The sequence below is a fragment of the Pteronotus mesoamericanus genome, unplaced genomic scaffold (assembly GCF_021234165.1).
Source record: "Pteronotus mesoamericanus isolate MK-2021 breed Mesoamerican mustached bat unplaced genomic scaffold, CSHL_Meso_final contig_221, whole genome shotgun sequence".
Taxonomy (NCBI): Eukaryota; Metazoa; Chordata; class Mammalia; order Chiroptera; family Mormoopidae; genus Pteronotus; species Pteronotus mesoamericanus.
In genome coordinates, this window is record NW_026555092.1 from 17,024,192 (window position 1) to 17,051,816 (window position 27,625).

General features: G+C 39.9%; 1 protein-coding gene across 1 annotated transcript; it reads right to left on the bottom strand.

Moving 5' to 3' along the window:
- Window positions 1–512: 512 nt before the first annotated feature.
- On the bottom strand, window positions 513–27,565 carry ZMYND12 (zinc finger MYND-type containing 12). The gene is made up of 8 exons (XM_054572209.1): window positions 27,456–27,565; window positions 18,397–18,538; window positions 16,993–17,164; window positions 9,369–9,538; window positions 6,267–6,389; window positions 5,177–5,288; window positions 1,284–1,429; window positions 513–641 (listed from the first exon to the last, which is right to left on the bottom strand). Exons 1-8 carry the CDS (start codon window positions 27,563–27,565, stop codon window positions 513–515), a joined length of 1,104 nt encoding a protein of 367 aa, XP_054428184.1.
- Between the last annotated feature and the right edge of the window lie 60 nt (window positions 27,566–27,625).

Here is a 27,625-nt window from a genome sequence, read left to right on the forward strand (position 1 = left end):
ATTTTAACAATTTTTAGAGTAATTTTCTTAGTGATTGCTCTAAACATTACAATGGACATTTTAATCACAAACTACCTCATATTAATGCTAATTTAATTCCAGTAGAATAGGGAAACTTTGCTCCAATATAGTTTATTCCCTACCCCCTTTTTGGGGGGCAAAGATCTATGGAACATGCATCACTGGGAGACTTCTGGGAAATATGATAAAATATTTGCAGTTTAATTACAAATACCATACTAGTGAGCTGACAGCACATTACTCAAAAGCTATACAGAGTCATGATAAACCAAGTGCAAAGGTCATGATAAACAGCTTTTACTGATTTCTATGCCTAAAGTTCTATATTCCATTGCATGTGCTATGCAAGAATAAAAATACAGTTTGCATGAAGTCACAGGGGACAGGGTAGAACTTCAGCAATTCATGGAATCATAAAGCAGTTGTGCTAGGCTGGGATATAGTAGATGTTCAACAGTCCCTTGAATTAGACCCGATGCAGAACCCATGGGTCACTTAGTAAGGGGCTGAGCTTCTTCAGCTGAGATGAGACTTAGTAATTCTTGAATGGTGTTTTGTTCTTGGACACTGAGCTGTTTTTCTTTAACTAGATTGAAGGCTCTCACAGCATATTCTCGTGCCTGGAATAGAATTGCAGGGAGAAAAGGAAGTCGTCACAGGGAAGTATTACAGTGGGAAGCCCCACTTGTGTTCAGTCACAGAAACAAGGAAAAGGACCCATCAGCTTTTCACACCAGCCCCTGAGCTCTTGTTGGATCCTTACAGCCAGCCACACGTGTGCTGGCTGGGGCAGGGGGCACCAGGAAAAGCAGCTGGCTTGACAAACTAAGTACCCCTCAGCAAAGTGAGATCTTTGTAGGATTTGAATTAGGGCCTTTTGAGCCAACACTGGGAGGCAGAGAAATGACAGGTGCCACAAGTAAAATGCCATCCTCGGGGAACTCACTGAGTGTAGTCAGAGCTACTACTCCATTTCTGCAAGAACCCCCCCAGAGCCCTCCTGCCCTGCAGGCTTCCTAGCACTGCCCCAGCCCCCATTTACCTATGCAACCCTGGGGAGGCCCTCTTATGGGAAGAAAATCCAGTTTCCATTATGCAGGCTAGACCCAACCGATGAATCAAGTCCCGAGCATATGAACTTTTCTGGAGCGGGGCCTTACTCTTAGGGCAAAAGCTAGTGCAGTTGGGCAGTGCACAGCTGGCTTCAACTAGAGGACTTTCTACCTCCCTTTCAGACAGGCTGCTTTTCTAGGGAAACTTGCCTTTGAAGAATTCATCATCAGGTAGTAAAGCATGGCCAGGATTTTCAGGACAAACACAGTTTTTTGGGGAGCTTTGTCAGATGTAGACTCTCGAATATTCAAGATTGAAGTCAGGATCCGAATGGCTTCCGCTTCCTGCGCTTCATCTGCAATGGAAAGGGAGGAAAGAAGACACAGGTCCTAAGGGGACGGCTGAGTCTTCTCTCACGGGTAAGCACTGAGCTGTGACGGCACCTGGCCTCCTGAAGCCTCCTCCTAGGGACATCTCGGGATGCAGAAAGGACCACAGTAAGTTCTTCACCTGGAGGACTGCTGCCACGTGGAAAGCTGGAAGTCCCACAGTTCCAGGCTGCTCCCTAGCTTTGTCAGGCATGTCATTATCAGAGTAACCTAAAAAACACTTCTCTGTCCTAACGTTGCTAAGGTTTTCTACTTTCTGAGTCCTGAACTAGATCTCTCAGGGGATTTGTCACAGTGGGATTCCTTGGGCACAACTCAGCCTCCACTCTATAGCAGGAGCGGGGAGCAGGGTTTCTTGCAGCTGCAGCATCTTAATTCTTCCTCCAATCCAAAGATGCTTAAGGAACAGCCTTTCTGCTTACAACATCCCCCAGAAGTTTTTGATTCTATTTCAGTCACCATTTATTGACTTACTATGAGCTCTTATGGGCCAGATACTTAAAAGCAATTTTTGAGTATAGCAAGTCCGGAATAACATTGTTTTTGTTCAACATTGTTTCACTATAACATTGATGAGGGGAAAAATGATTCCCAGCTGGAGCCACTCTCTCTGTGCAGATGGCTCGTATCTGAGCAGGTTTTCTCCTAGTCCTCAGTCTTCCTCCCACATCCCAAAGATGAGCACATTAGGCTATTCGTGTGTCTAAATTGTCCTGTCTGGGTGAGTGTGGGTGTGTATGTAAGTGACCCTGCAATGAAAGGAAGTCCTGTCCAGCGGGGGTGCCCACCCTGTGCTCTGAGCTGCCAGGATGAACTCCAGGCACCTGTAACCTTGAACTAGAATACGTGAGTCGGAAAAGACTTGTTGAGTTGGAATATTACTTGTTTTTATTTATCTGTCTTAAATATATGTATAGCTGACAATTATTTTAATGTTTAATATTAGAAGTATTGGGACTTCTGGTCAAGATGGAGATGTAGGTAAACAAGCTTTGCCTCCTCGCACAACCACAGAAAGAATTACAACTAGATCTCAAAACAAAAAAGACCCAGAACCAACAGAAAATCGAGCTATATGGAAGTGTGACAACCAAGGACTTAAAGAAGCCACATTCATCCAGATGGGCTACATTACTAAGAGAGGGAGTCAAAGCAGCTCTACCTAATACACAGAAATAAACACAGGGAGGCTGCCAAATTCAGGAGACAAAGAAATACGGCCCAAATGAAAGAACAGAACAAAACCCCCCAAAAAGAACTATATGAAATGGAGATAACGAACCTATCAGATGTAGAGTTCAGAACACTTGTGATCAGGATTCTCAAAGAACTCATTGAGTATGGCCACAAAATAAAAAAAGACCCAGGAAGAGATGAAGTTTACACTAAGTGAAATAAAGAAAAAATCTACATAGAACCAACAGTGGATAGGATAAAACCAGGAGTTAAATCAACAATTTAGAACATAAGGAAGAAATAAACACCCAACCAGAACAGCAAGGAAAAAAAAAAAGAATTTAAAAAAAACGAGCATAGTATGAGCTGCCTCTGGGACATCTGCAAACGTACCAACATCCAAATCACAGGGATGCCAGAAAGAGAAGAGGAAGAGCAAGAAATTGAAAACCTATTTGAAAAAATAATGAAAGAAAACTTCCCTAATTTGGTGAAGGAAATAAACATAGAAGTCCAGGAAGCACAGGGGGTCCCAAACAAGATGGACCCAAAGAGGACCACACCAAGACACATCATTATTAAAATAACAAAGGTTAAAGAGAGAATCTTAAAAGCAGCAAGAGAAAAGCAGTTAGTTGCCTATAGGGGAGTTCCCATAAGACTGTCAGCTGATTTCTCAAAAGAAACTTTGCAGGCTAGAAGGGACTAGCAAGAAATATTCAAAGTGATGAAAAGCAAGGACCTACAACCAAGATTACTCTATCCAGCAAAGCTATCATGTAGAATGGAAGGGAAGATAAAGTGCTTCCAAGACAAGGTAAAGCTAAAGGAATTCATCATCACCAAGCCATTACTACATGAAATGTTAAAGGGACTTATTTCAGAAAAAGATCAAAACTATGAACATTAAAATGGCAAAACATTCACAACTATCAACAGCTGAATGAAAAAAAAAATAAATAAACCTAAGCAAACAACCAGAACAGGAGCAGAGTAATACATATGGAGATCATTTGGAGGGTTATCAATTGGGAGGAGGGAGGGGTAGAATGGGGTAAGGGAAAAGGTACAGGGATTGAGAAGCATAAGTGCTGGGTACAAAATAGACAGGGGGATGTTATGAATAGTATAGGAAATGGAGAGGCCAAAGAACTTACATGCATGACCCAAAGATATGAACTAAGGTGGGGGGGGATTGCTGGAGGGAATGGGGTTACCAGGCAGAGGGGGGCAAAGAGGGAAAAATTTGAACAACTGTAATAGCATAATCAATAAAATATATTTTAAAAACATTAGAAGTGTTTTGGGTCTTTATTTAGGAGTTTGGTGATGTTTTTGTTACCAGAAATATGCTGTAAGGACTTAACTCTTATTTATATCAATTAGCCTAAACTGGTTTCATTATACATTATTTTGCTAAAGTCACAGTTGCTAAGAACCTATCAAAGATACTAAGTAAAGACTTACTGTGTTAAGCTTAGAGAAAAAGACAAAAAGGATATGCACCACAATGTTAAGGTTGGCTATCTTTGGATATCTATGATTTCCAAGTTTTCTGCTTTAACATGAACACTTTTACCATAAGAGAAAGCTCAGTAAAGTTACTAATTTTTTAAACCTTAACTCAAAACGTCTCCTGTGAGAAGTCTTCCTTCTTTAACACTATTGTCACCTCTTTGTTCTGGGGTTAGGCTTATAATATAATTTGTACTCATGGAAATTTTCTGTTGGTACTTCGAATAGGCTGTGTCTCACCAACTATACTGTATGTCTTTTTTTTAAATTTTTTTAAATTTATTTATTTTTTCAAATACATTTGTCTCTGCCTACCCCCCACCACTTTCCCTTGCCCCCTCTCTCCCTCCCTCCCTCCCTCCCTCAACTCTTCCCCTTTGGTTTTGTCCATGAGTCCTTGCTACATGCTCCTTGACTCTCCCCTTCCCTTCCTTTTCCCCCGCCCTCCCTCTCTCCTTCCCTCTTGTCTCTGTTGGTTTCTTTTCCTTTCAGTGCTGTTGTTTTTTGTTTTTGTTTTTTTTTAGCACAAACTAGATCCTCCGTCTCTTTGTTATCTCAAAGGGAATGATACTGTTCAGTGCTACTCCACACTCAGCCGTTTGCTGAGCCTGCAAATGGTGAGATGAATCAGACTCACTGCTGCCACTGAGGAGCTCACAGTCTGGCAAAGGAAGAGGCTAAGGCATCAGGACAAATGCGTAATGGGACTTCTGTGTTGAGTCTGCCTAGGCTTATGTACCTTAGAGGGATAACACATGAGAAATGGATGCTCTACAAAAATCACAGGGGGCTCTGGCAGGGTCTTTTTCCCTCTAACTCTGTCCCTTGAAAGGCTGTTTGTGATGCTAGGAATCTGAATTCTGGTAAAATCCCTTTGATCCCCTGTTGCAGTTTCCCCAGAAGCCTAATGGGGGAGGTGGCATGTGCTCCACGACAGGCACAGCAGCTCTCTCTGTTCGGGATGAGGCCCAGGGATTGAGAGGAAGTCACTGCTCTGCTTCCTAGTCTGAACTGCCACTTACCCAAGCCAGTGTCAGTCTCAAATCGTTTGCCCAATAAATCTATTTGTTGGATGCGAGCCTGTGAGAGGACTTGATAGTGATTGTTCAAATATTTATTCCAGATCTCAGAGACCTGTTGGGAAAGAAGATGCCATCAGACAAGCAGCCCAGGTCTTAGCTATTGGACCACCAGCTGAGAGGGCAGCAGGGGGAAACCTAGGAGTCCAAACAGGCCCAGCCAAAGTGAGTGTGACAAGCGTTGGGCTGCAAAGGGCATGTGATTGATCTGCAGACAGCCCCGGTGGGGTCTAATAACAATGGCTACCATTTGTTGAGGACATGTAACTAAACCTTTACATCCTCACAACACTCAATTAAGGTATAGTCTTATTATTCCCATTTTACAGGGAAATAAACAGAGGCTCAGAGACGTTAAAATCACACTTGACTTTTGGTAAGAGCCATCGTGTGGCACAGCCAGGAATTAAATTCAAGCCTGTCTGACCCTGAAGCTTCTTCCCTTTCAGCTACACCACGATGCCTCTTCCTCCAAGTGGGTCTAAAATGCAAACAAACAGTCACAGCATGAGAGCCTATATCACACACAGAAATGGTTTCTTACCAAGTGAGGTGTCACTCTATGAATATAACCAACATTTTAACACATTAGAAACAGTTTAAAATCTTTCACATGTACAGGTGGAAATTTTAAAGTGTATCTGTATCTTTTGATCCCTTCATATGATCTTTTAGCAATAATATTCCCTTAAAAACCTCATCTCCTTCCCTGTCACATACCTCAATATATGACCACATTATCTTAGTCCCATGGGTGTGACAAAGCATATGGCAATCTATTTGGAGGGGGTTGGTTCTTATTGATCCATCACTTATTACTTGTCAATCGTCCCATGGATTCTAAGGATTGGTCTATTTTGGTAGTGGAGAAACAGGAAGAAAGAAAATTGGAATATATCATAACTCAGACTATGTAAACTTGGGCAAGTCACTTTATCTCCCTGTGCTTCAAATTGCTCATGAATGATTCGTCACCAGTTGTAAGATACAAGGTCTAAGTGTAATGGCTCAGCCCCCATATTCCCCAGTGCACCTTGGTGTACAGTGTGTCTGCCAGGTCCATCTTATTAAGGCCATAGAAGATATTAGCCAGGTGAAAGTAGCCTCCTGAGGTCCTGATGTTCTCTGTTCCAAACGCACAACTAGCAAAATAAATCTATAGCAGAAGGAAGAAGGAGAGTGCTTGAGTTCTCTTTGCAAATCATATATCTGAGTTAAAAAAGAAAAGACTTGTATGTACAATATATAAAGAACTTCTACAACAGCACAATCAAAAATGGGCAAATCCAGTCAGAGAAAGACAGATACCATATGATTTCACTCATAAGTGGAATCTAATGAAAAAACTAAACAAGCAGAAGAGAAACAGACTCATAGACAAGAGAGCAGACTGAGAGTTCTCAGGGGTGTTTAGGGGGTAAAGGGGTGGAGCGAAAAGGATAAAGGACCCATGGACATGGACAACAGTGTGGTGACTGCTGGGGGGAGGGGATGTAAGGGTGATAAATGGTAATGGAAAAAATACAATAAAAATAAATTTTTAAAAAAACGGGCAAAGATCTGAATAGACAGATCTCTAAGAACACATACCAATGGCTAATGGCACAAGAAGTGAGATACCACTTCTTACACACTAGAATGGCTCTAAACAAAAAGGCAGAATACAAGTATTGTCAAGAACATGGAGAAAACGGAACCCTCATACACTGCTGGTATGAAAATAAAACGATGTGGCCTCTGTGGAAAACAGTTTGGCAGTTCTCGAAAAGTTAAACACATAGTTTACTGCGTGACTCAACAATTCCACTCTTAGGTATATGCCCAAGAAAATGAAAACATGTGTCTGCACAAAGACTAGTATAAAAACATTCTTTAGCAGCATAATTCACAATAGCCAAAAAATAGAAACAACCCAAATGTCCTTTCACTGATGAACGGCTCAACAAATTGTGGTAGTTTCAGATGATGGACGACTAATCAGCAATAAAAGAAATGAAATATTGATACACACAGCAACATGGATGAATCTCCAAATAATTATGCTAAGTGAAAGTAGTCGGATGCAGAAAACCACATGCCAATCTATTCATATTGAATGTCTAGGAAACGCAAATCTAGACAAACAGAAAGTAGCTGCCTGGGGCTGGGAGTGGGAAAGAGAAGTGACTGAAAATAGGTATGAGGGATCTGTTTGGGTGATAAAAATGTTGTAAAACTGGATTGTGCTGATGGCTGCACAACTCTTAAGCTTCCTAAAAAAAAAAAATCATTGAACTGTACACTTAATTAAGGTCGGTGAATTTTATGGTGCATGTCAATAAAACTGTGCTTTTTAAAAAAAACTAGACTGAGGAATCTGAGCTTGATCTAATTCATAATAGTATGGCCCAAGACAGAATTAGCCTCTGCTTCACTTGTCAGAGGGTGTAGACTATGTCTGTGTGGAGAAACACAGATGCAGAAGTGCATTAGTCAGGCTCATGGGTGGAAATGTATGCACCCCCAAAATTATTTCCTGAAGACAGTTTAATTAAAAGAATTATTTACAGAGACATGGAAGGGTTAAGGAACCAACAAAAACTAGAGAAGCACTGGGGATTATAGACAGCAAGAAATTATCATCCTGACTCCTCAAAAAAGCAAGGGGAGGAAACAGGGTTACCAGCGCTCAGTTAGAGCTAGAACCACGGAAGAAGGTACCTGCCAGGAGTTGTGACCACAGAGCGACAATGTCCCTGCCAGACTGAGGTGGGAAAGAAAGGCAGCAGGGAGAATAAATACCCCGACCTCTCTCTCCTCCCAGCCTCCAATCCCCCGCCATGCCCCTCACTCTCCAAACACAACTGAAGCCAGAGCAATGGAGTCCAGGTTGTAGAGTCCACAGAGGTCAGCCTCCCAGGGCAGAGTAGGGCAGAGAGGGAGGGGATATGGAGGCTAATCGGCACAAGAATGTTTCCACTGAGTGCTTGGCTGGCTACTCGGTTGGTTAGAGCATTGTCCTGATACACCAAGCTTGCAGGTTTGATCCCTGGTCAGGGCACATACAAGAAGCAACCCGTGAATGCATAAATAAATGGAACAACAAGTCAATGTTTCTCTCTTTTGCTCTTTCTCACTTCCTCTCTGTCTCTCGGGAAAAAAATCAATAAAAAAAAAAAAAGAATGTTTCCATTGGATTTATGGGAACTGTGCAGTGGCAGCCAACCAGAGGGAGGGTTACCCAGCAGAGAGGCTTCAGCTTGCATGAAGACTGCAGTCTGATGCTAACCTCATCCAGATTTCAGGCTCGGAACTGTTATCTCTGGTAATATTGCCCAATACGGAAATCCTAATAGAAACCTCAGAAATTTTGGAAGAACCACTCAGTCATCACTTTCATCATCTTATCTAGCATTTGTACAGAGTTTTATAGTTTATATATAAAGCACTTTCAAATACCACCAGCTCATTGAAATTTAATAACCACATCCTGAAGCAGACACACTGATGTTATTTATAAAAATAATAGCCAAAGTGCTGCATGCCTATTATCCCATTATTTATCTCTGCAATGATCCAATGAGGTAGAGACCATTTTATAATTTGAAAGAGATTAAATAATTTGTCCAAGGTTATGTGGCTGGTCAAACTACTGAGCTGGGACTAGAAGTAAAGTTCTTCTTCTTCTTCTTTCTTTTAAAGATTTTATTTATTTATTTTTAGACAGAGGGGAAGCAAGGGAAAAAGAGAGGGAGAGAAGCAATAATGTGTGGTTCCTCTCACACACCCCTTACTGGGGACCGGGACCACAACCCAGGCATGTGCCCTGACTGGGAATCAAACCAGCAACACTTTGGTTCGCAGGCTGGTGCTCAATCCACTGAGCCACACCAGCCAGGGCTAAAGGCTTTCTCTTAACCAGTGTACTGTTCTGCACCCTTTTCTCATCTCCAGAGAAATGGAGGCTTAGGGAAATGATGTGACCTGGCCAAGGCTTGAGCTCAGTATGCTAAAATTGTGTTCTTGCTAATACCCCACCAAACAGTCAGTAGTAGACAAAAGAGTTATAGGGAAATGCTCAGCTTAAAAAAAAACCAAAACAACTGAACAGAGCTGGTCTCAGAAACACTCAGGTGTTATAATTTAGATTGTTTACATCATTGGCCAGATGATAGCGGGCTTCTTCATAGTTTTCCTTAGCCATAAAGAGAAGTCCCAGGTTCCGATGCAGTAAAGAGTGGGTGGCATAAGGACATTCAGTTGATTTGAGGACTGTCCACTGGGCTTGGGATAGATATTCCTCAGCTTGGACAATCCGGCCCAGACCTGTCCAAAAGAAAGAAAGAAGATTATATATAATTCATATCCTAGCCAGAAAACACATGATGAAATATGTCATTATGCATTCATTCCTTTACTCATTAACTCAGATATTTACTAACACAAAAGCTTGTTCATGAAGGCTCGTAGCAGCCTAATCATAATAGTACCCCCCAAAATAGAAACAATTCGAATGTCCATCAAGCGATGAATAGAATGCAAAACATGGTCTGTCCATATCCATGAGTGGCATATTAGTTATGGAAACGACTGAAGCACTGACACATGCTACAACATGGGAGAACCTTGAAAACATTATGCTAAGTAAAAGAAGCCAGACACAAAAGGCTACATATTGTATGACTCCATTTACATGAAATATTCAGGCTAGACCAGTCCATGGAAACAGAAGGCAGATTAGTGGTGCCCAGGCCGTGCGGATACGGGGGGGTGGGGTGTGACTGCTCATGGGGATATGGGGCTCCCTTCTGGATTTACTAAAATGTTCTGGAATTAAATGTAGTGATTGTTGCACAACCTTCTGATTATAATAAAACCACTGAATTATACTTTGAAAGAGTGGATTTTATGGTACATGAATTACATGTATATGTATGTACCAGGGTTTATGTTGAATGATGGGGATCCAAAGATCAATCAAAACCATTACCTTTGAAAAAAATATACGGTTGGGTCGGGGGAATGAATATGAGACATGAAAACAAATATATTTCTAAAATAGTATAACTGCAATAATGGTAACATCATAAGGTTTGGAAGTGGTGGAAAAGTACAAACTGTTTCATTTCATGAATAAAATGGACAAAAACACTGGAGTGGGGAGAGGCATGGTCATTGCTTTGGACTGAATGTTGTGTCCCCCCAAGATTCATGTGTTGAAGTCCTAATTCCCAAAGTGATGGTATTCGGCGGTAGGGTCTTTGGGAGGTAATTAGGTCATTTGAATGGACTCCTTATTAGCCCCTTTATAGAAAGAGACACAGGAAGTTCATCTTTCTTAGCTATGTGAGGACACAGCAAAAATTTGGTTGTCTAGAAGCCAGGAAACAGACTCTCACCAGACACCAAAGCTGCTGGTACCCTGATCTTGTACTTTCAGCCTCCGCAACTGAGAAATAAAATAAATGGTTATTGTTTAAACCATCCAGTCTATGGCAGCCAAACTATGACAATCAGGAAAGTCTGAGCTAGGTTTTGAGAATAAATAAAAGGTTTCCACATACAGGAAGGAGAGCATCTTAGGCAGAGGTAACACATATGCAAAGGTATGGATGTATGAAATAGTATGCCATATTTGGGAAACTCTGTATTTGTCTGTGACGCTAGGGCACAAAAGTGTTAAGGGATAGAGTGGCAAGAAATGAGGCCAAAGAGGTAGGCAAGGGAAAGATTATGGAGTCTTTAGTAAATTGCATTAAAGAGCTTGAGGCATGTGGATAAAAATTAGAGGGCTTTCAGAATGGAAGAGAGAATTAGATTTAGATTTAGGAGGCTCTTTTGGAGCCAATGTGGAGGGGGAACCAGAGGGGTGGAAGAAAAGTGGAAGACTCATTAGAAGTCTTTTGAAATACTTCAGGCAAGCACTGGTAAGAGCCTGAGCTAAGGCAGTGAATGAAGATGGAACAGACAGGAAGTGACATTTAGGAGCTAGAATGGACAGCACACGGTTACTAAGTAAAGGTCCTCTTTATTTCTATTTTTTTTAATTTATTGATTTGAGAGAGAAGGGGGGGTAGGAAACATTGTTGTTGTTCTACTTTATTTATGCATTCATTGATTGATTCTTATATGTGTCCTGACTGGGGATCGAACCGACAACCTTGGTGTACCAGAATGACACTCTAACCAACTGAGATACCTGGCCAGGGCCTCTAATATTCTTATACTGTTGACATCGAAGACTTTTTGTTTAGCTGTAAAAATGCATAACAGCTGCCTGCCTGCCTGCCAGCTCGCTTCCTAGGGAGCTTGTTGGTGACAGCCTCTGCAGAGCAGGAGGCACGCTCCGGGTGTGACGTATTTCATGCGAGGGATGCTGCAGCAGAAATGACACCAAAAAGGGTCAAGTGACAACGACATAAACCGCTCATAAGGCAACCTTCTGTCCTCTGTCCTTCCTCCCAGGCCTAGTTCACATGTAAGCATTATTTTATTCTAGTTGTAATCATTTGTCCTGTAAGTCATTTGATTTAAAGGAGAGGTGAAGAAGAAGCAGTCTACAAGAGGAAGCAAGTAACTTTGCTTGACCGAAGCTCAAACTAACATGGGAAACTAAAGTGGGAAAATTCTAGATTAGAAGCAAGAGGCCTACGCCCATGAATCTGGCTCATGGCAAGTCATATCTTCCATCTGGGTTTTGTCTCTAAAATAAAAGCTTTAGACTGAGGTTCTTTCAAATTTAAAGAAGCAAATGATTCTTAGCTAAGACTGTTTAGATGGGGAAAAAGTTGGTAGAGGGCATTGCCACATACTAGAAATTTTAAATTTTCTTTGTCTCAATCTCACTCAAGGATGCAACGCCAAAAAAGGATGTACCCAAGGCCAAGCTGAACGAGCATCTGAAGAAGAATCAGTCCCAGAGGAACAGGAACACTTGGGAAAAAACCTCCAACTATGAGGCTGTAAATGCAGAGAGTGGGATATAGTGAGGTCAAAGGAATGGGCTGTTTCAACTGGAGAGGGAAAGTATAGGCACGCCCTCTTACACATAGCGCTGCCTGGCGAGGCGTGGGGATGGAGTGGAGGCAGTAAAGAGGTGAAAGTGACAGAGGAATTGAGATTATCCTAAAGGGCGATTTTAATGTTATATGGAATAGAGAAAGGAGAGTCAATTAAGGAGCAGTGACACTAACCTGAAGGGCAAGACCGTAGGCTGACACTGGGTTAGTGGCCGATCTGAGAGACATAAGGGGGAAGGTTATGCATGACTTTGTGATGAAAGTAAACAACTACAGAATAAAGTAGTTAAAGATGATTCCAAGGTGTGGCTGTGAGATACTCAGGAGGAAAAAGGGGATCCGCATTTCCTGAGCACCTGCTCTTTGCCGAGAACAATGCTAGGCCATTGCACCTGTGATTTGTCTGCTGACAACCCTATGAAATAAGTATCCGAGGAGCAATTTATGGAAGCGGAAACTTCATTCATCCAACCACATATTCCTCTAATTTACTGAGTATATATTACTGAATATAACTGACATGATCTCTAACCTCAAGGAGCTTATATAATAAAATGAAGTAGGTACACAATGAACTAATAAAAAATGAGGTGCTATGAAGGAAATGAAGAGAACACAGTGATAAAAGAAAGCAGGGAGAAACCTATAATACTTTAATTGGATGATTAGGAGACAGCTCTCTGAGAAGGTGACATTTAAGAAGATGCATGTCCTGAAAAGAAGCCAGCCGTGCATAAGGAGAAAAAGAGTATTCCAGTCAGAAGGACCAGTATGCAAGAGAGCCCTAAAGTAAGAAAGAGCTTGATGCTTGGAATCACCCAACCAGTGAAAAAAAGAGCTAGAATTTGAACCCAGTTTTTTCTGGCTCCAAAGCACTAACAACAGTCGGGGAAGATGAGCAAGGCAGCTCTTCTTTGAAGTGTTATTGAAAATATCATTTCTAGTTGATTTTGATTCCAAAGTGTTACTTTAAAAAAGGCTTAATACTTGTTATCTTTCCCACCCCAGTCTGGAGGAATCTCTAAAATGGGAAAGAGGCATGTGCACAAGGGATGTGACTTATTTAAGACTTTCAGAAATGTTGTCAAGGTTTCAAATCAATGACTGTGGAAGTTATACTAAACATTCCATTTAGACAGAACTTTCCAGCTTGCAAACCACTTTCTTGTTCATTACATACAAACTCATTTATAATTCTCAAAACAATCTTGTCAAGAGGACTCAGATTCAACAAATGCTTAGATACAGCCCACTATTTAGGTAGTATCGGGTATTGTGGGAGGGGCTTTTGAGTACCTTCTCTGCAGTCAGTACTGTTCTGGGTGTGAAGACACTATGACAAATAAGAATAGATGCAGTTCCAGTTCTCAATAATCTCATCAATGAATTTACAACTATTATTGAAGTACCCAGAAAAAAGAAAGTTTTCTGACCCAGGCCGGGGACTTGGGAAAGGCTTCTAGACAAGGGAGTGGTAACACTTGAGACCTGAAGGATGAATAGGAGTTAGCTAGGAGAAAGGGAGTTGGGGAAAAGTGAAAACAGTGGCTAGAGAAGAGCCTTCAGAACAAGGATGCATCATAGTGCCTCTGAAGAATCCAAAGAAGCCCTGGCTGGTGTGGCTCAGTGGACTGAGCACCAGCCTGCGAACCAAAGGGTCACTGGTTAGATTCCCAGTCAGGGCACATGCCTGGGTTGCGGGCTAGGTCTCCAGTAGGGGGCACTCAAGAGACAACCACACATTGATGTTTCTCTCCCTGTTTCTCCATCTGTTCCCCTCTCTGAAAATAAAAAAATAAAACCTTAAAAAAAAAGGAATCCAAAGAAGATCTGGCCTGTGTGGCTTAGTTGGTTGGGCACTGTCACTACAAAGTAAAAGGTTGCAGGTTTGATTCCTGGTCAGGGCACATGACTGGGTTGTGGGTTTGGCCCCCCATGGGGGGGCGCATATGGAAAGCAACCAACTGATGTTTCTCTCTCACATCAATATTTCTCTACCTCTCTTTCTCCCTCCCTTCTGCTTTCTCTAAAATCAAATTTTTTTAATTAAAAAAAGAAAAGACGGCTAGTGTAATTTAAAATGGAGAGAGAAAAGAATGTGAGATGAGGTGAGTGAAAGAATTCATAAAGGCTGGACCGAGCAGGGCGTCCTAGGTTGCTTTAGGAATTTGGTCTTTATAGTGGAGTGACTTGATCACGTTTTGTGTGGAAGCCAAATTGGAGGGAGGCCAGACATGTGCAGAAACCAGTTGGCAGGCAATCGTCCGAATGACAGACGATGAGACGTAGGCCAGGGTGACTTCCAAACTCCCACAGCCAATCAGTGTCAGAAATAAACAGAACCTGGGCTGTGTTTCCTTGTCCAGTGCTCTTCCCGAGAGTTTTGGAGGAGGGATAATCCAGAATGGGGAGTCAGACCTAAGTGGGATAAGCAGGACATTCTGACTCCCAGTTAAGTGGTCTGGGAGTCAGAACCCAAGCCAGTGAGGAGGGGATCCCTGAGGAAGAGGTAGCCTGGAAACGAGTCAGCCCACGGAGGGAGAGGAGAGCATCTTGCAAGGAGGAAGGGCAGGGCTGGAGATGGGAGATGGGTTCACAGAAGGGGTACTGACTAAGTATGAAAATATATTCATGAGAAAGGAAGCCAGCATCCTCACTGCCAGAGAAGAGGACGACAAATATGGAATGGGAGCAAACCAGAATAAACCCTGTGGTGGCACGGGACTGGATCTGGTAAACTGGTATGAACCCATAGCCATATACGCAGGGATGGGCAAAATTAGGCCTACAGTTGTGAGTACGTGAAACTCAGAGTTTATTCTTGTATTACCATTTATTATTATTATTAACCTACTTTTGCCCACCTTGTATATATTGAGATAGATATATAGATATATAAAAATAAATATAAATGTAATATGTACATATATGTATACACATTTTTATATTTACACATACTCCCTAAATCTGTACATTGAGAAGGCCTGGCAGCAGCCATACTCCAATAGCAGTGCATACATCTAGTGCACAGCTCTTGGCTTCTGAATCCCGTATTTCACTAAAAGAAATCAAGGCTCCTTGGAAGTATGTTTGAGAAAGCAAGAAAGTGATCAAAGAACAAAGTGGATTTGTCAAAACCAGCTTGAATAGGCTGCCACTTGCCAAATCGGGGACAGTGGAGCATCAAATTAATGATAGTAACAGATGATAACCCACTTGGGGAAAAAAAAATACAAGAAACCAAAAGTCTATACTGATGTAAATAAATAAATTAATGAAGACATTGAAAATTTAATGAGGAATGGGATCGTTACATCGTTTCAAAATACCTCTCCATAAACTACTTATTAATTGCAAAGAATGGAAAGAGTAACTTTACACAGAAGAAGCCTGGCAGGTATCACCTTAATGAAGTAACTTAAATGAACATCAGTAATGGAATAAATTGAAAACATGTGCCAATTTATAGGATGGGATGAGACCACATCATCACTTCTATGATATTCCTGCCAAAGATACATCACCTGAATTTAGTCATGAGGCAACATCAGAGAAACTGATGGGACATTAAATTGAGAGACATTTTATGAAATAATTAGACTTTAATATTTAAAAATATCAAAGTCTCAGACATCAAAGGAAGATTGAGAAACTATTCCAAAATGAAGGAGACTAAAGACACATGGTAATAAAATGAGAAGCATAATTCTGAACTGTATCCTTTTGCTATAAAGATGATATTGGAACAATTGGAGAAATGTAAACGTGGTCTGCTTAGTAGATGATAGTAGATGATGGTAGATGATGGTTGAATTGTGACTACAAAGGGGAACATCTTCGCAGGAAATTCACACTGAAATGTTCAAGGCAGAGGGCATCAGGTGAGGAGCTTACTCTCAGACAGATGGCTCAGGAAAAAGAGTTCTTTGTACTGTATTCCCAACAGTTTTATTTTTTTAAGTTTGTTTTTTTTTAAAGTGGCTATTAATATGTAAAACATAGCAGCACAGTACCTAAAATATTGTAGATACTCAAAAGTGTTCATTCCCCTCAAAAATGCTAATTTTTCTCTTGTTGCAACCATCATGTGGGACGTCTGCCAAGTCTATGCTCCCTACTCTCAAAACTGCCTCTCATCTATAGGAGCAGGTTCCTATATTTCTGTTTGAACTGTGTGACCCTGACACAAAGGCAGATAAAGGTGGACAAATATCACCCTCAAGCTGAGTCAACACAATTTTCTCTTTAGGACTTTAAAATTGGAAATGAGATGCTAATTAGTTTCTATTACCCACCTTGAACTGGAAGACATGTAAATTCAGCTACACCTGACATTCTGGGGTAGATGTCTTCTGCAGTAAGCATAGAGTAGAAAAATCTGGTCTGCTGAGATGGAAAATAAAGCAGATATGGAGATGCAGAGGCAAGAGACAGGCCCCAGAAAGAGAAACGGAGAGTGCCATCCTTAGTGTGTAATAGCATTCTGATTCTAGTACCTCATGAAGCTCCAGTTCCCTTAGGACAGCCCAGCATCCTAACAGATTTCTTCCTTTTGCTTAGGCCAGCTAGACTGGATTTCTGTCACTTGTACCCAAAAGTCCATGGCATCTCCTTTCCCACCTTGTGCCCAAATTTTCAGCAATCCTGCCCTTCCAATAAAAGGTGTCTTGGTACCACTGCCAAAGCTAGACCCCTTGCCTACTGAGATGACCCAGTAGAGCACTTCTTGATTCCAAGGGGCCTCAAGTCAGTTCCACTTACCAAGGCTGGCCTCGGCCAACAGCAGGTAGGCGGGCACAAGCTCTACTGAACTCAGGCCATACACATTCATGCGGAAGCGAAGAGAATGCAAAGCTGCTGGAACAGCGTCTTCATGTTTTCCTTCAAAAAGATATTTCTGGGCTACGGTGTAGCAGAATTCAATCAAATGCTTCTGTGGAAGAGAAAACTAGACCGTCTGAGACACCATAAAGGTAAAAGACAAAGGTGGATATACATACACCTGGAGATAAAGCCAACACCTATTGAACTAGCTGAGGGCACACAGTGAAAGTGCCTATATGAAGGCAGACTCGAGACCCAAAACAGGTGATACAAAAAGGCAAACTCTGGACTGTGAGCTCTTAAGGTCCAAGAACAAGTGTATTTTCATCTTAGTTCAGTACTTGGCATGAATGTGTTCTCAAAATGAACTTGTTAAATGTATATTATTCTTCTATGTATAATAAAATTTTAGTTTAACAAAGCTGTCATGCTTCAGGGCAACCTAAAATTTTCTGCTTTTCTATTTGAGTTAATTTTAAGAGAATTTTCCTTCTGGTGCTACTCTGCTTAGCTAAGAAACAACTTTAACTCTGCATTGTTCTAAGGCCACTCTCAAAGCGTCACAACACTAAAATTGATGAATCTGGTGTATTTGAGATTTATGGCTTATAAAGTACTATGTTTTTTTTTTTTAGAAAAAATGAGATGCTATCAATGCCATAATAGTTTTCTTAATATCCTTTATTTATTCACTCCTTTATATATTCATACATCATTGACTTCCTACTATGCACCTAGGCTGTTATCACAGTACTTGACACATTTGGGTATTATGACTGAATTCTGTCCCCCCCAAATTCGTATGTTGAAGCCCTAAACCCTAGCACCTCAGAATGTGACTGCAATTGGAGATAGGGCCTTTAAATAGATGATTAAGTTAAAATGAGCCCTTTAAGATGGCCCCTAATCCAATCTGACTGGTGGCCTTATAAGAAGAAATTTGGACACACAAAGAGACACCAAGGATACGTGTACAGAGAGGAAAGACCATGTGAGGACATGGCAAGGCAGCCACCTGTAAGCCAAGGACAGAGGCCTCAGAAGATGCCAAACTTGCCAACACCTATGGCTGGTCTAGGACTTCTGGCTTCCAGAACTGTGAGAAGATAAATTTCTGTTGTTTAAGCTGCCCAGTCTATGGTGTTTTGTTATGGTGGCCCAAGGAGATTAATTCAGCAGATATTCAGTAAGTATGTGGAGAACAACTGACTCTCTATGAGGACATAAAGACATAAAACCCAGGTCTGTGCCCTCACAGAGGTTATGGGTGAGTGATCGGGACCCAGGGCACCCTTCCGGCTGGGCAGTCTCGCTCCCTCTGCAAATGTCCCGTGGGCCTACCTGCCGCCGCTGCAGCTGCTGGAGGCCGTGCTGCCGCTCCTCCTCTGAGTTGTAGAAGGGCATGGAAGTGCGCAGTGGAATCAGGAGCTGACAGATCTTCTCATGGATGCTGTCCCAGTCAGCTTTCTGATGAACCGCACCACTGACAATAAAAACATGCACTTCATATCCTCACTTTAGGCCTAAGATTTGATTGGCTCTACTCTTGGCCTAACCCTAGAAACTAGAAAAGTGAGCCCAACACAAACCAGACAGAGGGCCCAAAGCCATTTTGACACCAATCTCTTTACGGTTATGTGATTACTGGATGGTGGAAAAATGATGTTGCAGTGGGGAGGGGTGGTGAAGGGTGTTCTTTCTGCAGGCACAGGTTCATGCTGGGGATGTGGTCGGTGTTCTGTCTTAATAACAACAAAGACAGCTTTAATTCTACATTGTTCTAAGGTCATTTTCAACATACCTGAACTCTGCAGCTGAGGGATTTGAGGGTCTTTTTCTTTGGAAAGAGAAAGGAATTTACATTTGATGAGGCCCTGGGAGACACTTTCCTATAACCAGTGCCACCCTGTTTCATGAGTGTGGGAGCGCCGCATTGTCTTCTGTGCTCCTGGGGGGGCCTTCACATGGAATGCGCCGTGAATGCCTCCCAACCCCAGCGGTGCAGCAGGTGCTCTTGCATGTAACCAACTAACTTTTGAAAACAGAACAAAATCTGTTATTACTGTTTCAAAGGTAAAGAAGCAGATGTGTCAAGAGAGGAAGTAGTGACTCTAAGCCTGTACTCCAAAGCCAGTTGTTTTTTAGCTCTCTAAAGGAAGCCCTGTGAGCTTGGTATATAGTTTTTCTGACAGTTTTACATGCATATCTAGTATTTTGAAACACTCAATGAGACAGCACAGATGTAGAACATTTGCATCGCTGCAAAAAGAAAAATTCACTTGAGCACACTCCTACAGAGTATCCACTCCCATTCCTTAAATAATTGCTTCTGCAAATGACTCCCAAATCCATTACCTAAATCTCACCCTTCCTCCAATCATGGTTTTTTTTAACATTTAAAAATTGATCTACAGTTCACTTGCCATAAAATTTACAAATTAAACTGTACAGTTCAGTGTTTATATATTCACAGCCCTGGCCAGATATCTCTGTTGGTTAGAGATCATCCCAATACGCTAAGGCTGCAGGTTCAACGCCTAATCAAGGCACATACAGGAACCAACCAATGAATACAGAGATAGGTGGAAGAACAAATTGGTGTTTTTCTCTCTTTTCCTTTCTCTTCCTCTAAAAAAAGACAATAAACAAAGAAATAGTCATTCACAAGATCTTATAACCATCACCATATCTAATCTCATGACATTTTCATAGCCCAGAAACTCCATTCACTCTAGTAGTCACTCTCATTCTTCCCTCCACTCATGTAATGCTTAGAACCTCTAGTCTACTTTCTTTATGTATTTGCCTGTTCTGGACATTGCATAAAAATGGAAACAGACAACATATGACCTTTTGTGTCTACCTTGTTTTGTATAGCATATTTTCAAGGTTCATGCATGTCAAAGCATGCATCTATATTATTCCTTTTTATGACTGAATAATATTCTAGTATATGGATATACCACTTCTTATTTATCCATTCATTAGTTGGTGAACATTTGTTTCCATTTTTTGCCTATTATGAATATTGCTGCTATGAACATTAATGTTTAAGCTTTTGTATGAACAAATGTTTTCTTGGGTAGATACCTAAGAATGGAATGGCTAGGCCATGTAATAACTATATGTTTAAATTTTTGAGGACTGTCAAACTGTTTTCCATGGAAACCGTACCATTTCACATTCTAACCAACAGTATATGAGGGTCCCATTTTCTTTACTTCCTAACCAACACCTGTTATTGTCTTTTTTATTATAATCATCCTGGTGTGTGTGAAGTGGTATCTTGTCATGGTTTTATTTTGCAGTTCCCCAATGACTAATAATGTTGAACTTTTTTTTTTTCAGTGACTAATAATGCTGGTCATCTTTTCAGGTGCTTACTGGCCTTTTGTATATCTTTGGAGAAATGTTTATTCAAATCCTTTGCCCATGTTTTAATAGGGCTTTTTGTCTACTTACTGTTAAGTTTTAAGTGTTCTTTACATATTGTGGATTCCAGATCCTTATCAGATATATAATTTGCAAATATTTTCCCTCATTCGTGAGCTATCTTCTCCCTTTTTTCTTAGTATTTTCTGATGCACTAAAATTTTTAATGTTGATGGTATCCAACCTATGTTTTTTTTGTTTTCTTGTGCTCATGGTGTCATATCTAAGAACTGTTGCTTAATCCAAGATCACACAGATTTACAACTATGTTTCCTTCTAAAAGTTTTATGTTTTTAGCTCTTACATTTAGGTCTTTCTTGCATATGGGATAAGACAGGGGTCAAAATTCACCCGTTTGCATGTAGTTACCCACTTATGCTGCCACCATATGGAAGGAATGATTCTTTTCCCAAATGATTGGTCTTGACAAACTTCTTGAAAATCACTTGACCATAGATGTATGTGTTTATTGTTGGACTTTCAATTCTACCACTGATTTGCATGTCTTATCCTTAAGTCAGAACCAAAGCTTCATTACTGTAGCTTTGTAGTAAATTTTTAAGTAGAGAAGTATGAGTTCTCCAACTTTGTTCTTTTTCAAGACTGTTTTGGCTATTCTGGGTCCTTTGTGTTTTCATATGAATTTTAGGATCAGTGTGTCCATTTCTGAAAAAATGGCAGTTGTATTTTTGATAGGGATTGCATTGAATCTGTAGATCAATTTGGGAAGTGTTGCTATCTTAATAGTATTAACTCTTTCACTCTATGAATACCATTCCATTTATTTAAGTCTTCTTTAATTTCTCCCAAAAATATTTCATAGTTTTGAGTATATAAATCTGTACTCCTTTGGTTAAATTCATCCTCTCCCTCTTTCGATGCTCTTCTAAATGCAATGATTTTCATTTTTTTTTATTAGTTTATTTGGAATGGGTTTCTTAATTTCACTTTCAGACTGTTCATTGCTAGCATATAGAAATGCAACTGATTTTTGCATGGCAATCCTGTAACCTTGCTGTATTGAATTGTTAGTTCTAGGGGTTTTTGGTTTTGTTTTGTTGTTTTTTTTTTTTTTGGTGTGGGTTCTTTAGTATTTTCACTATGAGATCATGTCAGCTGTAAATAGAGGAACTTTTACTCTTTCTTTTCCAAGCTGGTTGCCTTTTATTTCATTGTCTTTTCTAACTGCCCCAACTAGACCCTCTAGTACAATGTTGAATAAATGTGGTGAAAGCAACATTTTTTGTCTCATTCTTGATTTTACAGGGAATACTTGTAGTCTTTGACCACTAAGTATGATGTTAGCTGTGTGTTTTTCTATAGGTTTTTTATAGATGTCCTTTACCAAGTTACAGAATTTTCTTTATATTCCTAGTTGGTTAAGTGTTTTGGTTTGCTGCCTTTTTTTTTTTATCACAAAGGGTGTTGAATTTTATCAAATATTTTTTCTGCATCTATTGAGATGGTTACATGGATTTTGTCTTTTAATTCTATTAAGATTGTATATTATATTGATTTATATTTATATGTTGAACCAACTTTAAAATCCTAGAAGTCCTAGTTGGTCATCATGTATAATCCTTTTTATAAGCTGTTGGATTTGGTTTGCTAGTATTTTGTTGAGTACTTTTGTGTCATCATTCATAAGGGATATTGGCCTGTAGTTTTCTTGTGATGTCTTTGTCTGGTTTTGGTATCAGGGTAGTGCTGGTCACATAAAATAACTAGGGAGTTATTCCTTCTTCTTTTATTTTTTGAAGAGTTTGGGAAGAATCATTAATTCTTATTTAAACATATGATAAAATTCATCAGTGAAGATATCTAGTCCTGGCCTTTTCTTTGGGGGAAGTTTTTTGATTACTAGCTAAATCTTTTTAGTTATTATAAATATTCTATTTTTTCTTGAGTTAGTGTCTTTTTATCCAGGTTATCTAATTTGTTGGCATACAATATACACAGTATTCTCTTATAATCTCTTACTTCTGCAAAGTTGGTAGCAATGGTCTCACTTTCATTTCTGACTTTAGTAATCTGAGTCTTCTTGGTCAATCTAGCTAAAGATTTGTCAATTTTGTTGATTTTTTAAAAAGGACTAGCTTTTGGTTTTGTTGATTCTATTGTTTTTCTTTTCTCTATTTCACTTTTTTATGCCTCATCTTTACCATCTCCTTCCTTCCGTTAGCTTTGGATTGAGTTTGCTCTTCTTTTTCTAGTTTCTTAAAGTGGAAGTCTAGGTTATTGATTTGAAGGAAGTTTTCCTTCTTTTTTACTGAGTGTTACAGCTATAGATTTCCCTCTGAGTACTGCTTTCACTCATCCTATAAGTTTTACTATGCTGTGTTTTTGTTTTCTTTTAACCTCAAAGCATTTCCCAATTTCTCTTATGATTTCTTTTTAACCTATTGGTTATTTAAGAGTGTATTATTTCCATACATTTGTAAATCTCCCAAATTTCCTTGTTATTAATTACTAATTTTATTCAACTGTGGTTGGAGAACATACTTTGTATGATTTCAATCCTTACAAATTTGAGACTTGTTTTTACACTCTAACATATGGTCTCTCCTGGATAATGTTCCATATGCACTTGAGAAGAATGTGCATTCTGCTGTTGTTGGATGGTGTTCTATAGATGTCTATTAGGTCTAGTTAGTTTATACTGTTGTTCAGGTCTTATAGTTTCTTGCTGATCTTTGGACTAGTTGTTCCATTCATTATTGAAAGTGGGATACTGAAGTGTCCAACTATTATTACTGAATTGTTTATTTCTCCCTTCAATTATGACAGTTATTGTTTCATGTATTTTTTGCATATTCACCTTCTTTTAAAAAATTAGGTAAAGTTGACACATAGCTGCTTCAGGTATTTTAAGATTGTTGACAGATGCATATAATCATCGGTTTTTGCATTTCTATTGTCCATTACACGTTTTTACTTAAAAGTGAAAAAGTTAACTGTTTGGTTCCATTTACACATATTCCAAAATAGGTAACAATAATCTAGAGCAGGGGTCAGTAAAATTTTCTATAAAGGGCCAGACAGTAAATAGCTTAGTCTTTGAGGATTATATGGTCTCTGTTTCAACTACTCAAAGCTTCTCTTGTAGCATGAAAGCAATCATAGACAATAACACATAACACTCTTTCTCTTTTCTTCCTCCTGGGACAATAGAAATGCAATAAAGTATTTTCTTTATAAACTGGTACTGTTATCAGAGAGATGACATAAAGCCTTTTTAAGGTTTTTTTTTTTTTGATAGACAATTATGGTAAACAAATCAATAAAAGCACTCAAAAGTCAGGATATAAAAATAGTTGAGTTCCACAGGGTATTTATTAATTAGGGGCTTGTTGAATAATTGTGTGAGCAATGAAAATATTAGCTTACTTAGCTACCTGAACTTTTTTGTTTCACTGAGAGCATTTGACCTATCCTACCTTTCTAAATAAAGTGAGAGTCATTTATATATTTGTGAGCTCTTTCCCTGTTCATCTGTCTCATCCCCTAGATCGGGGCCATACATAAAAAAGGAGTTGAAAAATATATTTTCAATCAGTGCTCACAATCAAGGAGCTGGTAAGCCAGACATGTTTTGTTTGGCCATTATCATGTTTTTAAACTGAGTTTGAATATCTTTGAGCAGGGCATTAATTCTCCAGTTCACCACAGATCCTACTGCTTCCTGCTATTGAATATCACTTTATTGTTTGTTTTCTCTTCCCAGCCAATGAAGACATTTTAATTTGTGCCCCATATGTTAAATAAAAAGAAAAATTATTGCAAATTATTCTTATCTTTATGCTATGATTTGCTGAAGCTTCTTTTACCTGTCTGTAATGTTTTAGTTGTATACTTTTATAAAATTCCTTTTTTAAAAAAGTGTTCTACTCCCTGGAAACAATATAAAAAGATATGCATGAGATTACACATAGTATATACATTAAATGGATTAATAGGAAAAGAATATTAGAAAATTCACCAAAATATCAGGTTATTAATTTGTGGGTTGTGGGATTATAGATTTATTTTTTCCTCCTTTAATTTCTGTATCTTCAAGTTTTCTGCAATGAGCATAAATTACATTTATACTCAGGAAAAATTCTTTTGCCAAAACAAAAACTTTCACAAATTCAACCTGACTGTCTTTCATGCTCTTAAAAATTGAGATGAGAATAAATAAATAAATAAATAAATAAATAAATAAATTTTGAGTGCCAACTTGGTCCCAGGCACAGTGCTGGATGTTTTACATTCAACCATGAAAACCCTATGAAGAAGGGGGTGGTAAAGCCCCAATTTTGAAATATGCCCTGAGTTTTATTTTATAGAAAAATCTCAAAATCTCCAGGACACAATGATATAGAAATCTGGAGAAAAAAGGGGGTAAAAAGAAGAGAAGACATTAAGGAGAATTAAAAGCAAGGGAAAAAGAGGAAGAAAATAATGGAGGATAAGGGCATAGGAAATGATCATTTATTCATTCATGCATTCATCAAATATTTAGTTTCAACTATTTTAAGACACTTTGCTGGAGATTGTGGGGCATACACAGATAGGCCTGAAACAGATCAAAAGATAGCATACATATGACAGTCCTTCTACACATATTCCACATAATATCCTATTGTAACGGAGCATAATAAAATTGAAATAACATGCTTGCCAAGAAATAAAATTAAGGAAAATAAAAGTTGTCTGTGCAGTACAAAGTAACTTCAAAAGGAGTTGACTGGAAGAAGTAATTGCTTCTGGCTAGAGAGATGAAGGGGGATGGGGAAGAGGTCAAGAGATGAGGGGGAAGAGATGGATGGATGCTCATATTAGGCAAAGGGGTGCCAGGCCTGTGCTTAAGGTTGTTTCCCAGCCATTTCTCCCAAGTGGCCTGAAGGCCCCTCAAACTGTGTCCCCAACCTAATCTGTCATTTACCACCTTCTCTGTGTTCCTTTCCCCGATTAATAGGTTTATTATCCATTCAGAAGTTCATTTATTCAACAAATGATCACTGAGTGCCCAGTATGTGTGGGTACTAGGTCTAGGAAAAGACACAGACATTAAATAAGTAAACAAAAAAATATAAAAGTACAGGCAAAGTGAAAAAAATGTGAGAAAGAAAAATGAGAGAGTACTTAGATTGAGTTTTCTAGAAAATCTCTTTTAAGAAATAACATTTCTGAGAACTGAAGGATGAAAGGGAATAGGAAGATTCATGGATGAAGGGGAGGTTCCCAGCAGAGAGCAAAGAAATGTAGAAAGAAAAGGACTAAATTAGAACTAAAGAACTAAAAGAAAGTCTTTCAAACTACATCAAGGAAAAGAAGGGGTGGGTGTGGTGGGAAGTGAAGGTAGAGAGGTAACCAGGACTTTGCAGTTTCCGTCACAAATTCTGACTTGTATTCTAAATGCAATCAAGTTGCAGCAACCTAAACACAGATGCCATCCTTGCCTTCATGGGGCACACAGCCTAGTGAGGAATATAAACCATAGGACACCTGATTTCAAACCATGTCTTAGATGCTAGGATAGGGGACATGTAGAATGCTGTGAGAACAAGGAGGATGAACGCCTAACTCAGCCTGAAGGAAGAAGCACTGCAACTTCTCACTCAATTATGCAGCCTCTAGTGTCTACCTTCCAGTCTATCAGTATCTCCCACACTGCTTCTTGTTACCTTAACACAAATGAGAACATGCCAAAATCATCAATGACTTTCCAGAGGGTAAATTCCAAACGCTTTGAGATCATGTCTCTGTTTGGCCCTAACCTGGATCTTCTTGGGTTAAACTCCTACTCCTACCTATCAGAATGATTTTCAAACCTTTTTTTTTAAAAACTAAATTATAATACGAAATACATTTTACCAGTATGAACACACATAGCCACATAAAAACAGTAAAGCTTCTAGAGACAACTAAAGTAAGATTACTGTGATAATTTTTATTCTATTATTTTCTTAAAATACTAGTTCTTATTCAAGATCTGCTACAGGGTCCTGGACTGCAATTTAAAAACCAGTGACTGCTCCCTCCACTACTACCTTCTCTACCCAGCTCTCAATCAACTGTTCTCTCACTCTTCAGCCAGTCCTGGATGTGAGGAATGCCCTACCCTTCCTTCTTCATTGTTCATTCACCTAGCAATTTCCTACTAACTTTTCAAGACTCAGCTCAAATGTTACTTCTTCAGAGAACCCTTCCAGATACTGGCTAATCACAATGCTTCCCAGAGAGTAGCACCCCCTGAGTGGCAGCACTTGTCATGGACGGTGTACTGTAACGACTTTCATTTTTAAACAAACTCGTCTGCTCTGACCTGGGTTTCTGGAAGTCAGTAACCTAGCTGTTTTATCTCAGGTTCCAAATAGGGTCTAACCTAAAGCAAAGGGTTAAGGGATGTTACACTGATTAAATGAAAACTGGTCTCATGCAGCACGACCTTACCCAAACCCTCACTGTCTTGACTGTGCACCAAACTAGCCTTCCTTCTAGTCCTCAAACACATGCAAGTCTTTCCTCCCCGAGAGCCTTACTGTACCACTCTTCCTCCAGCCATTTTTATGGCAGGATGCTCGTACTTTACGTTTAGATCATAGTTTATCCTCAGAGAGGCAGTCTGCCCAACCTCCCATCACATTTCCTTTGTCCTTATAACATTTATCACTCTCTGAAACTATCTTGTTTTCTGTGTGCATTTTTTTTTTTTAACACATCTGTCGCATTCAATTATGTTGTTAGCTCTTCGAGGGACACGGTCTGCCGAGTTCCCTCAGTGACTTCAGCACCTATAACAACGCATAGCATAACAGTAGGCGCTAACAAAACATCTGCTGATGAACGACTAGGTAAAAGAGGACGAAAGCAAACCACAGAAGTCTTAGGGTCCTGTCTTTAAACCTCCTGACGAGAACCTAGGCCCAGACGGGTGATTGGGAGAGAGTGGAGGTGCCTAGGGGCCACATTTCAGGGCCTACCAGTAATAAGTGACTGTGCAGGCCGTGCACACCCGCTCGGCTGGAGCTTCGCACACTTCACAGCAGAGCCGGCGCCCCTTGGGCACAGCCAGTGGGTAGATCACGTTCATTTTGCAGCCAGCTGTGTCAGGCTCTAGGACGGTTGCCTGGCAACAAAGCTCTGGACGCCG